General features: G+C 38.7%; 1 protein-coding gene across 9 annotated transcripts in view; it reads right to left on the bottom strand.

The window, feature by feature from the left end:
- COP1 (COP1 E3 ubiquitin ligase) overlaps positions 1–12210 on the bottom strand; it is a 281153-nt gene extending 268943 nt beyond the window's left edge. For 4 of the 9 annotated variants that reach the window (XR_011611267.1, XR_011611266.1, XM_011746116.3 and 1 more), the window contains exon 1: positions 11495–12210. Coding sequence is in view for 5 of the 9 variants with exons in the window: in XM_011746116.3 (XP_011744418.1) it covers positions 11495–11901 (407 nt within the window). In the remaining 4 variants the exon portion in view is untranslated. Of the gene's footprint in view, positions 1–5178; positions 5197–11494 lie in introns of those variants that run through there. The other 5 variants (XM_071076065.1, XM_011746114.3, XM_011746115.3 and 2 more) reach the window with 3 other exon arrangements.
- Positions 12211–12233: the final 23 nt, after the last annotated feature.

Below are 12233 nucleotides of genomic sequence, written 5' to 3' on the forward strand. Positions count from 1 at the left end.
AGCCTGTGTGACAGAGTGAGACCCTGTCTCAAAGAGAAGAGAAAAAGGAGAGGAGAGGAGAGAAAGAGAAAGAGGGAGAGGAGAGGAAAAGAGGAAGGGAGAGAGGGAGGGAAGGGAGGAAGGAAGTTGAAGAGGCTATATTAACATCAAAGTAGATTTCAGAACAAGGAATATTACCAGGAATATAGAGTGACATTTCAAAATGATAAGGAGATCAATTCGCCAACTCTAAATCTGTGTAATCTTCAAAATACATGAAGTAAAAGCTGAGAGAACTAAAAGGAGACATAGCCAAATCTAGTTAGCACTGGAGGCGATTGAAGAACATGTTAATTGACAGTACAAGTATACAGAAAATGAACAGGAGTATACAGAACTTAAATAACACATCAACCAACTTTACTATTTGACATGTATAGAACACCCCAGCCTACACATGGCAGAATACTCACTTTTTTCAAGTGCATATGGATCATTAGTGAAGATAAAGCTTATGGTGGACCATGAAACGAGTCTCAATAAATTCAAAAGGACTAAAATCATACAAACTATATTACCTGAACCAAGTTGAATTATATCACAAATCAGACATAGAATTATCGTGTAGAAATTAAACAACTGCAGCCATAGAAAAGAATGAAATCATGTCCTTTGTAGCAACATGGTTGCAGCTGGAGTCCATTATCCTAAACTGATTAACACAAAAACAGAAAACCAAACACCGCATGTTCTCACTTTTAAATAGGAGCTACACATTGGGTACACACAGACACAAAGACAGTAACAAGAAACACTGAGGATTCCAAAATCGGGGAGGGAGGGGGTTAAGAGCTGAAAAACCACCTATTGGGTACTACGTCCACTACTTGGGCGACAGGATCACTAGCATCATGCAACATACCCATGTAACAAACCTGCATATGTACAAGCAAAATAAACAACACACTTCTGAATAATCCATGTTTCAAATAAGAAATCACAAGGGAAATGAGAAATATTATGAACTGCTTGAAAATTTGAAGATACAGCTAAAGTAGGGATTAGAAAGGGAAATTGATAAGATTAAGAGCTGTTATGGAAAAGAGGGCCAAAAATCAATGATCTAAGCTTTCGTATTAAGAAACCAGAAAAGACAACATGAAACTCCAAGTAAGCAGAAGAAATTTAAAAAAACTGAAAATTGGTGGAATAGAAAATGAACAAACTATACAGTAAATCAATAATATGAAAGTTGATCATTTGAAAAGAGTTAAACAAAATTAATAATCCTCTAGCTAAACCGTTCAAGGAAAACAGAAACACAAGAATACAAATTATCAATATCAGGAATGAAAGACGTGACACCATTAACAAATCCAAGATACTAAAAGAATAAGGGATATATTATTACTATGCCAGTAAATTCAGCAACATGGGTGTTATGAAGAAACTCTTAAACTACTAACGTTCATGAAATATAGAACTTGAGTAGTGTCTATTAAAGAAATTGAATTAGTAATTAAAAACCTTCCCACAAAGGGAAGGTTCCCACAAAGGGAAGGCGTGAAATCATACAAAATATATGAAGGTCTAAAACTATGGCTTCACTAGAAAGTTCCATCAACCACTTAAGGAAAAACACCAATTTCATACACACTCTTTCAGAAAATAGAAGGGAAACATTTCTTACCTTCTTTTAGAAGCCAGCACTGGCCAGGCACAGTGACTCATGCCTATAGTCCCAGCACTTTGAGAGGTCAAAGCATGGGAAGATTACTTGAGACCAGGAGCTCAAGACCAGCCAGGGCAACACAGTGAGACTCCTGTCTCTACGCAAAAAAAAAAAAAAAAGAAAAAGAAAAAAACAAGAAAGAAAGAGTGAAACCGGCAGAAGGGAAGGAGGGAGGGAGGGAGGGAAAGAACAAGTGAAACCAGCAATAATACCTATGTTATGGGTTAAATTGTATTTCCATCCCTCACAAAAGAAAAGCCCTATTTTATAACTCCCAGTATCTCAGATTTTGCATTTGAAAATAAGGCCTTTAAAGAGATAATCAACGTAAAATACAGTCATATTGGTGGGCCCTAATCCAATACAAGCAGGATTCTTCTAAGACACAGGCAACACGCAGACTGGGGGTGACAAAGTTATGACACAACAAAAAGTGGCCCAACCTAGGCAAGATGGCAAGACCCTCATCTCTATTAAAAAATTATAAAAATTATCCAGGTGTGGTGACACGTGCCTGTAGAGCCAACCACTAGGATGATGAGGGAGGAGGATCCCTTGGACCCAGGAGTTTGAGGATGCAGTGAGCAGTGATGGTGCCACTGTACTCCAGCTTGGGTGACACAGCAAGACCACCTCTTTAAAAAAAAAAAGAAAGGAAACAGGCCTCCGAAGAAACCGAAATCTGCCTACACATTGTTTTGTACTTCTAGCCTCCAGACCTATGAGAAAATAAATTTCTATTTATTTCTATTTCTATTTACCTATGAGAAAACAAATAAATTTAAGCCACCTAATCTGTGGTATTTTGTTATGGCAGCCAAAGCAAACCAATACAGTGTGATATGAAAACTAGAAATAAATTAAAAGAAAATCACAGACCAGTATCCCTCACTAATAAAGGTCCAAAAAATCCTTTTAAACAATTACCCAATCAAACAAATCCATTAATGTATGTTTTTTAAATAGGGCATATAAATTTGAAAGATGTAAAAGTATATTTATATACAGATAACATGGATGTTTTTCTTATAAATTCTACAGGTTCTACCAAAAAACTATTAGAACTAGTAAGTAAACTTAAAATTTCATAAAATACAAGGACAACATAAAAAATAGTGTATTTACATACTAGCAACAATTAGAAGTTGAAATTAAAAGAACAACATTTAGAACACCATCAAAAACATAAAATACTTAGGGATAAATTTTAAAAATATGGTGAAAAACCCAAACTGAAAAGTATAAAACACTGCTAAGAGAAATTAAAGAAGACCTAAAAATTGGAGAAATATACTATGTTCATGATTCAAAAGACTCGATAATGTTAAGATGTCATCTTCCCAAATTAAATCACAGATTCAAAGTAACCAAAATTAAAATCCTACATCCTTTTTTGTAGAAATTGGCAAGATAATCCTAAGATTTATGTGGAAATGTAAAGAACCTAAATAACCAAAACAACTTTGAAATAAAGGATGAAAATTACACTACATGATTTCAAGATGTACTATAATGATACCATAATCAAAACAGTATGGCACTCATGTAGGGATAAACATATATACACCAATGGGACAGAATAAAAATTGCAGAAATAAACTCATATATATGGTTAACCTTTGAGAAAGGTGCCAAGAAAATTCAATGAACAGAGATGATCTTTTCAACATATGATGTTATAATATTAATGAAGCCTTCAACCCTTATCACAGTATATAAAAACTAACTTGAAATGGATCATAACCATAAGAAAACTATAAACCTTCTGGAAGAAAATACATGAGAATGTTTTCTAATTTGGTGTTAATTTCTTAGCTAGAACACAAAAATTAAAAATAATAAAAATCAATTTGGACTTAATCAAAATTGAAAACTTTATCGATACATTAGAAAAAAGAAAAAACTTTTGTGCTTTAAAAAATTATTAATAAAATGAAAAGATAAGCAACAGACTAAGAGAAAATACCACAATACATAGGTCTGACAAAAGATGTATGCAGAATACATAAAGAACCCTTACAATGCAAGATGACAAGCAATTTTACGGGAAAAAAAAGGGCCACAGATTACAAGAGACACTTCACAAAAGATATGCAAATGAAAAATAAGCACATAAAAGTATGTTAATAACAATGAGATAAAACTACATATCCACAAAAATGACTAATATTTAAAAGACTGAAAACACAGAGCGCTAGCAAGAACGTGAAACAATAAGAACTTTTATTTGTTGCTGGTAGAAATACAAAATGGTGGCCGGGCGCACTCACGCCTATAATCCCAGCACTTTGGGAGGTCAAGGCGGGAGGATCACGAGGTCTGGAGATCGAGACCATCCTGGCCAACATAGTGAAACCCCATCTCTACTAAAAATACAAAAATGTAGCTTGGCATGGTGGCAGGCACCTGTAATCCTAGCTACTTGGGAGGCTGATGCAGGAGAATTGCTACTCCGGAGTCAGAGGTTGTAGCAAGCCAGGAGAGCGCCACTGCACACCAGCTGGGGCGACAGTGCAAGACTCTGTCTCAAAAAAAAAAAAAAAAAAAAAAGGAAAAAAAGGAAACGGAAAATGGTACAGGCAGTTTTTAAAAAGTTTTGCAGTTCATTTTAAAATTAAACATATACTTGGCATAGAACCCAGCAATTCACTACTAGATACTTTTACCCTAGAAATGTGAAGACGTGTTTGCACAAAAACCTGAATGCTTACAGAATTTTCTAAATAATAGTCAAAAACTAGAAACAAGTCAAAAATCTTTTAACCAGAAAATAAACAGCTCATGTTACATCCATACAATAATGGGATACTACTAAGCAATTAAAAGAAAAAAAAATAGTACATTCAACATCAGTGAATTTCAAAAACATTATACCACATGAAAGACACCAGACACAAAAGACTATCTACTAAAGGACTCCATTAATATGAAATCCCAGAAAAAGCAAAATGACAGCAATACAAAGCAGATCACTGGTTGCCAGGTGTTAGGTGTGAAGGTAGACACAGAGTATGAAGTGTTGGCAAAAGTCAACTTTCTGCAAATGTATCATAGCTTCATTAAGGTGGTGACTGCACAGGTGTATTCATGTGTCAAAACTCATTCAACTACACACTTACGACCAGTGACTTATTTTATGCAAATTATAACTTAGTAAAGCTGATTTTAAACAAAATCAGCCTCTAAATAAAGGCAAGGAAATAGGTGGTTAACTTCGGTAACTATTTGTAATAGTGGTTAAGAACCTGACCTCTGAGTCAAATTGTTTGAATATAAATACTGGCACCACCATTATTAATTGTGTAACTTAGACAAGTTATATAACCTCTCTTGAGCCTCATTTCCTCATCTACAAAATGGGAACTATAAGAGCATCTATATCAAACAGTTGTTCTGAAGATTAAGCAAGTAATGTAAAACCTTTAAAACAGTGCTTGGCAAATAGCAATTTATATTTGAGCACTTACTATTACGAGTATTTGTCCCAAACGAACTGTCAGTACAACACATTCCATCTTCATTTGAGTGGACTTGGCATTTATGAACTTTGAGATGCAAGTATCTAAAAGTACCCCAAAACAGTCATCAGTAATTTTTACAAAGCCTACTTTGTCTCATTATCTCTATTTAGAGCCAAATGCCCACCCGTGAATTAATACTAAAGACAGATGATTCCAATGCACTAGACACTTGAGCATGGATTATATGTTCCAATTCTGAATTTGGGGAAGAAATGTACCATCCCAAACCAGAGATTAGGACACAAGGATGGATTCCCAATGGTTACACCAGAAATACAATAAACAGAAATCAGACCACCTACTGCATTCTATGTTCCACTTTATATAGAAACAGAGGCAAAATCAGTTCATAAAACTTAATTGTGAAAAATGAAAGGACAACTAACATATTTTAGGATATAAAGAAAAACATGTTACTCTCAGTGAATATATTGTTTGAGAAAGTACCAACCTATCTGAATAGAACTTGGCTCATACATACATACATACATAAAGAGGACAAAGAACGAGTAAGGTAGAAGGCAAAGACAAGTCTGCACAAAAACCTGAATGCTTACGGAATTTTGTCCTACAGACACCACCACATATAAAAACAGATCAAGAATTTTAAAAGCACTTTAACTTTTGAGAGACAGAGTTTCACTACATTGCCCAGGATGGACTCAAACTCCTGGAGCTGAGACTACAGGCATGCACCATCATGCCCAGTTTAAAAAACATTTTATTTGGTATACAGATTGAATATCCCTAATCTGAAAATCTGAAATGCAAAATCATGCAAAATCCAAAATTTTTTCAGTGCCAACATGACTCTCAAAGGAAATGCTCACTGGAGCAATTTGGATTTCAGGTTTTTCAGATTAAGGATGCTAACCTGGTAAATATAATGTAAATATTCCAAAATTCAAAAACAAAACCAAAAAAAAAAACCCTAAAATCCAAAACACTTCTGGTCTCAAGCACTTCAGATAAAGGATACTCACCCTGTAATATAAATTTTAACAGGAAAAAGACGATGGGCTAATTTCATGGTCAAAAAAGCCTTTCCCCCCAACCTATGGAAGTTTTCTGAGGAAAAGGGTAGCAGGTTGAAATAATAATATAAAACACGAAGAAATCACCATTAAGAACAAACATACACATACAAGAAGGAATAGTAAGCAACAAGGTTTAAGGCTAGTTACTATAATCAGTAACAGTTCTTAGATGGAACATACCCACCTATGTAATGTTGGCTCATTATCAGAAAAGGTATAAAAATTTGTAAAAGGAAAAGGTAACTGCTTATCAACACATTCTTTAGTAATGAATTACTACTGCACAAGTACCGCCTTCTCAATTTATAGATCACAATTCAAAGTTAATAGTCTTCCTATCCTGTTTCATAATCATCTTTATTTTCTCTACCATTTAAATCACTCACAGAAGTCTGCTGCTGCCATTGATGCTGATGCCCCACCATCTGATAATCCATAGGTCTGACAGTACCAACAGGTCTGATAAAATATGCCATCTCCTGCAGAGTATGTTTCATCATTGTCATCCAAATGGCACATGTATTATAAAGCAAAAGAAGCATCAAGTTTGACTTTTGCAGGTTCAAGTAAGTTCTTGACAGATGTTACTATAATAATAATATAATAAATGCTGGTTCATTCCAGTAACTGAATATGCTTTAACAGCTCTTTAAAATACATTTAGTCTTGTATTTATAAGCTCACAATGGTCTAAAAAGAAAAGCCACTTGAACTTTCCACTTTCCTATCTATCATAGGAAATTCAGTCCTACAATTCAGTGACTTTAAAAAAATTTTTACCACTGTACCCAGTGAGAAATACATTGCATATACATTGCTGCACAAACTGTTACTATCTTTATTACGACAGATTCTGTGATATGTTCTATTTCCCTTTTTTTTTTTTTTTCAGAGACAGGGTCTCACTCTGTCCTCCAGGCTGGAGTGCAGTGGCGCAGTCATAGCTCACTGCAGACTTGACATCACAGGCTCAAGTGATCCTCCCACCTCAGCCTCCTGAGTAGCTAGGACTACAGGCACACGCCACCACACAGGCTAATTTTTGTATTTTTTGTAGAGATGGGGTTTCGTCATGTTGCCCAGGATGATCTCGAACTGCTGGGTTCAAGCAATCCTCCTGCCTTGGCCTCCCAAAGGGCTGGGATTACAGGCGTGAACCAAGGTGCCCACCCTCACTTGTTAATAGTCTGAAAAACAGAGCCAGGTGTTTTTCAGACTATTAAAAATAGTCTGGGATTACAGGCGGTGGCTGCCATCTCTAATTCCAGCTACTTGAGAGGCTAAGCGATGAAGACTGCCTGAGCCCAGGAGTTCGGGACCAGCCTGGGCAACATACGGAGAGCCCTGTCTCAAAAACAGGAAAAAAAAAAAAAAAGGAAACCAGTTATATTAACAAGAATGACCAATGGGCTTCATCTTTAGTGCTAAATGTAATTAATAGGTAATGGCTATATATTGTGCTATGCACAGTCCATTAGAGTATCTAACATCTGCCATGGCACTAAGAAAAAGGAATGGTACTAACATCTGCCATGATACTAAGAGAGGCAATGATACCAGGTTATATTATAATTACACAATTAAAAGCCATTCTTCATAGAAGAGAAAATCTTAGCTTAACACAAAATAGGCAGTCGCATATTTACTGAATGATAGATCTATTTAATGTAGATCCTAACTACTTTCTATCAAGCAGATGACTAAAGTCAACTTTCTCATAAAGAGCTTACTATCTACATGCAAACGCGTATTTCTGCTGCAAGAATGGCTGGGACTTGCAGAGGTAGAAAACTTAATTTGAGATAGTTGGAAAACCTAATAAAAAGGCAGCAGTTATAGAATTGTTTTAAAAAGGAGTCAGTACAAAAAACAGAAGTCATCTTTCAAATACAGATCAGACTCATAGTCTAGTTAAATGAACCATATAATAAAATTTTGCAAAAAATCAAAATAACAAAGATTTCCTTTGAATGAAGATGTATCCAATGTCAAGCTAAATACTACTGTCCTGTATTAGATTCCCCATCAATAAAACACTGTTAAAATTATTCAACTTGATAATACCTTCAACCTTTTGTGTCAAATAAAAAATAAAAATGAAACCTAAACCCCTAAACTGTTTATCAATTCTGCAATTAAATATAAACTTACTTAAAGTCAAGAGAGGCCAATGTTTATTACTGAAATTAGGTATGTGACTATTTAAATCAACAGTTCTGAAGGAGGGGAGAAGGACATATCCCTATCACCAGGGGAGCATATGCAAACTACACTGCCCACCCCAGCCTCCAATTCAGATACGTTCTCTTGGGATGTGGGCAGGTAAGAAAAGGGAGTGGTGAGGGATAAAACATTTATCTCATATGATTATGAAACAGCTGCTTCTCCTCCAATCTATGCCCCTTAAGAACCACTAGGCCAAATACATGTACTTGAACTTACAGATCTGAAATTATCTAATTGCACACAAAGAAAACAAAGTTGAGAACTGGGAAATCTGAGTTCTCACTTTGTCCTTACCTGTCCAATGAGAAACAAAATTACTTCTCTGTGCCTCAATGAGAAAACAATTAGTATTGTATTAAAAATAGGTTATATATAACATCACAGAATTGTTCTAAGGATAAAATAAAATGTGAAGCATATGCATATCTTTAAAATGTCCCATAAATGAATAAGAAATTATCATTACTCAAACTTGGGCTTCATTTAAATATAAAAGCATAGAATAGGCCGGGCACGGTGGCTCAAGCCTGTAATCCCAGCACTTTGGGAGGCCGAGACGGGCGGATCACAAGGTCAGGAGTTCGAGACCATCCTGGCTAACACGGTGAAACCCCGTCTCTACTAAAAAATACAAAAAACTAGCCGGGCGAGGTGGCAGGCGCCTGTAGTCCCGGCTACTCGGGAGGCTGAGGCAGGAGAATGGCGTAAAAACCCGGGAGGCAGAGCTTGCAGTGAGCTGAGATCCGGCCACTGCACTCCAGCCTGGGCGACACAGCGAGACTCCGTCTCAAAAAAAAATAAAAATAAAAAAAAAATAAAAAAATAAAAAAAATAAAAGCATAGAATAATTTGAATTGGTTCACAGTTTGACCTTGGAGCATACAAGACAAGACCCAGAGCCAAATAGGAGGGGGAAAAAAAAAAAAAAAGGATTCCTTGGGCCTTGCCTAATCCATATCATCCTACCCCAAGAGTCTGGCCAAAATCAAACCTGGCTTGAGTTTTAAATCAGACTCTCAATTAATTCTTCTGAATATTAAACCTCACCAGAAAAAGAAATAATTAACTAATGAGATTCTTAGAAAGTGGAATACTCAGGGCTGCGGTGGCTCACACCTGTAATCCCAGCATTTTGAGAGGCCAAGGCAAGCAGATCACATGAGGTCAGGAGTTCAAGACCAGCCTGGCCAACATGGTGAAACCCCGTCTCCACTAAAAATACAAAAAATTAGTCAGATGTGGTGGCAGCTGCCTGTAATGATCCAGCTACTACTCGGGAGGCTGAGGCTCCAGAATTGCCTGAACCCGGGAGGCAGGGGTGGTAGTGAGTCAAGATGGTCCCACTGCACTCCAGCCTGGGTGACAAAGTAAGACTCCGTCTCAAATACAAATTTCTACTCTTTAAAAAACTCAGGGTTCCCAATTCCCTATAGCATAGCCTACAGTGCACTGAAGTTCATACGGTGCCTGGCCAACAGTGAATGTCATACAAGTATTTCCTGAATGACAATGATCGATTCTTTATTTCTCACATCTTTTACTCAATTTTAGTGTACTTACATGGAAACTAACATGTTTGTGTTCGTTAAGTATACTAAAAATGAAAATGCAAACAGTGGCTAAAAAGACAACTAAATTCTGCACACCCCCCTTTGTTTCATTAGCTTATTAGCTACTCGCACTATCGACTGTGTAGACGTGCAAACACTTCTCAGCCCCAACCATAAACTGCTTGTTTATAAATAACAATCATACCTCAAATGTTCAATGAAAAACAGATTAATTCTGATCCAGAATAACGTACAAAAAAGCAGAAAGGTGAATAAAGACATCATTTTTCTGCAGGAACTAGAAACTGTAATTCTAATCAATAACTTTCCTAACAGTTCCAACTTCTAGCTCTATCATATTTAACATCACCAACTCAGACCATCTTCAACTCTGATCTGAATCAACTTCCCTCATAACGACTGTGCAAGCAGCCAACTTCCTACATGCCTAATATTCGATCAACAATTTCCTCAAAAGGGAAAGTACAAAACACTACCAGTTCTTAACTAGCTAACAGCAATTACTTCTCATAATCCTACCAATATCTAAAACCCAATAAAAATTCCAAAACACTCTCAAGCAACACAATCAACTCCACCTTTCACTTAATACGACGACTAACCCCTCCATCCCAAATGTCCTGACTAAATGCTACTCTGTATCATCCAAGATGCCAACTATGATGACAAAATGTCTAAACCTAGCATTTCTCAAGTCAGAAGTTCCAGCATCCTCTGTTATCCAGTATAGTACAGTTACATCTGACACAGGGACGTTATTTAACAAATTTGGTTCTCTCTTTTCAAGACACTTGGTGGAAAAGTGAAAAATTTGTTAACAGACTTTGACTACAGTCGTCTTAACAGCAGATTCCTAAGTGGCCCATCCTTCGAAATGTCAGGAGAGACATATTTACACATGCATACGATGGGTACTTACGTTATTATAAAAAGCATGTCTTTATAAGACTTCCATGCTTATGTTTACAGCATCATCTACCATACTTCAAATAAATTCTGACCAATTCCATCCCTCTGCATCCCACGAAGCTTAGTCCTCTCCATTTGCAAATTTAATTCATCTCAACAAGTACTCCTGATTGACTGGGTGCTCAATTCATCAGAGGGCCAAAAATTTTAAGACTCAACCTCTTTGCCAACTTTGTTATCCAAAACCATTTATTTGACCTTTCACCCTCTTCCTTCTTTATTCCCTAAACTCCCTTCACTTCCTCCTCAGCAACACTTATCTACCTCTTTATTATCCCCACCCTGCCTGGCTACTCCAACTTTCCTTCACTCCACCAACCTGCAAACGCTCGACTCCCTCTGCAGACACCACCACAGGACCAGTATCCCAGGCTCTCCAACAAGCCACCCCCCACCCCCGAGCCTAAGCGGCAGAAACTCATAATTTAGGGACAAGGAGGGCGTGCTCTTCAAACCCACCATACGAAGTCGTTGCTTTTGTCCTCGTAGGAGTTGATGAGCCCGTTGCAGAGAGGGGCGAGAAGAGGTCGCTTCCTGCTGCCGCTGCCTAGGCTGGAGCTGCTGCCTCCCACGCCGGCGCTGGGCCTGGCCACGCAGCTGTGCCGGGACAGGCCCGTGGACACCGCCCCGCCGCCGCTGCCCGACACGGCGGGTGCCACCAACACAGGCCGCACTGGGCCCCCGAGGCCGCCCGAGCCGGCGGGCTGGGCCGCCCCGCCGGACACCAGCGCTGCCGCCGAAGCCGCCACGGAAGGCGGCGACGGGGAAGAGGATAAAGACGAGGAGGCGGAAGTCACTGAGGAGGCCGCCGAAGAGCCGGGGCTAGTCCCAGCGGAGCCCGACCCGGCCTGGCGGCTACCAGACATCGTGACTCCCTCCCCTCCGGCCGGACGCTCGGAGGAGAGGGACCGCGACCTCGACCCTCCGCCGCCTCACCTCCTCTCCGCCTCAGTGCATCCTGCGGACGCCCGCTGAGCCGGGAGGTGGGGCTGAGGAACAATAAAGTTGCGTTTTTTTTTTTAAGGCAACCACACAACAGCGTCCGACGGGAGGGGGCGGAGGAAACTAAAAAAGCGCAGTAGAAGACACTACCGCTGTCGAGGCCGCCGCCGCAGCTGTCGCGGCAGCGGCCAACCCCGACGCGCCGTGGCCGGCCGTGCGCGCGCGCAAGAGCGGCGGAAGAGGCGGGCGCGGCAGG

The sequence above is a fragment of the Macaca nemestrina genome, chromosome 1, assembly GCF_043159975.1.
Source record: "Macaca nemestrina isolate mMacNem1 chromosome 1, mMacNem.hap1, whole genome shotgun sequence".
Classification (NCBI taxonomy): domain Eukaryota; kingdom Metazoa; phylum Chordata; class Mammalia; order Primates; family Cercopithecidae; genus Macaca; species Macaca nemestrina.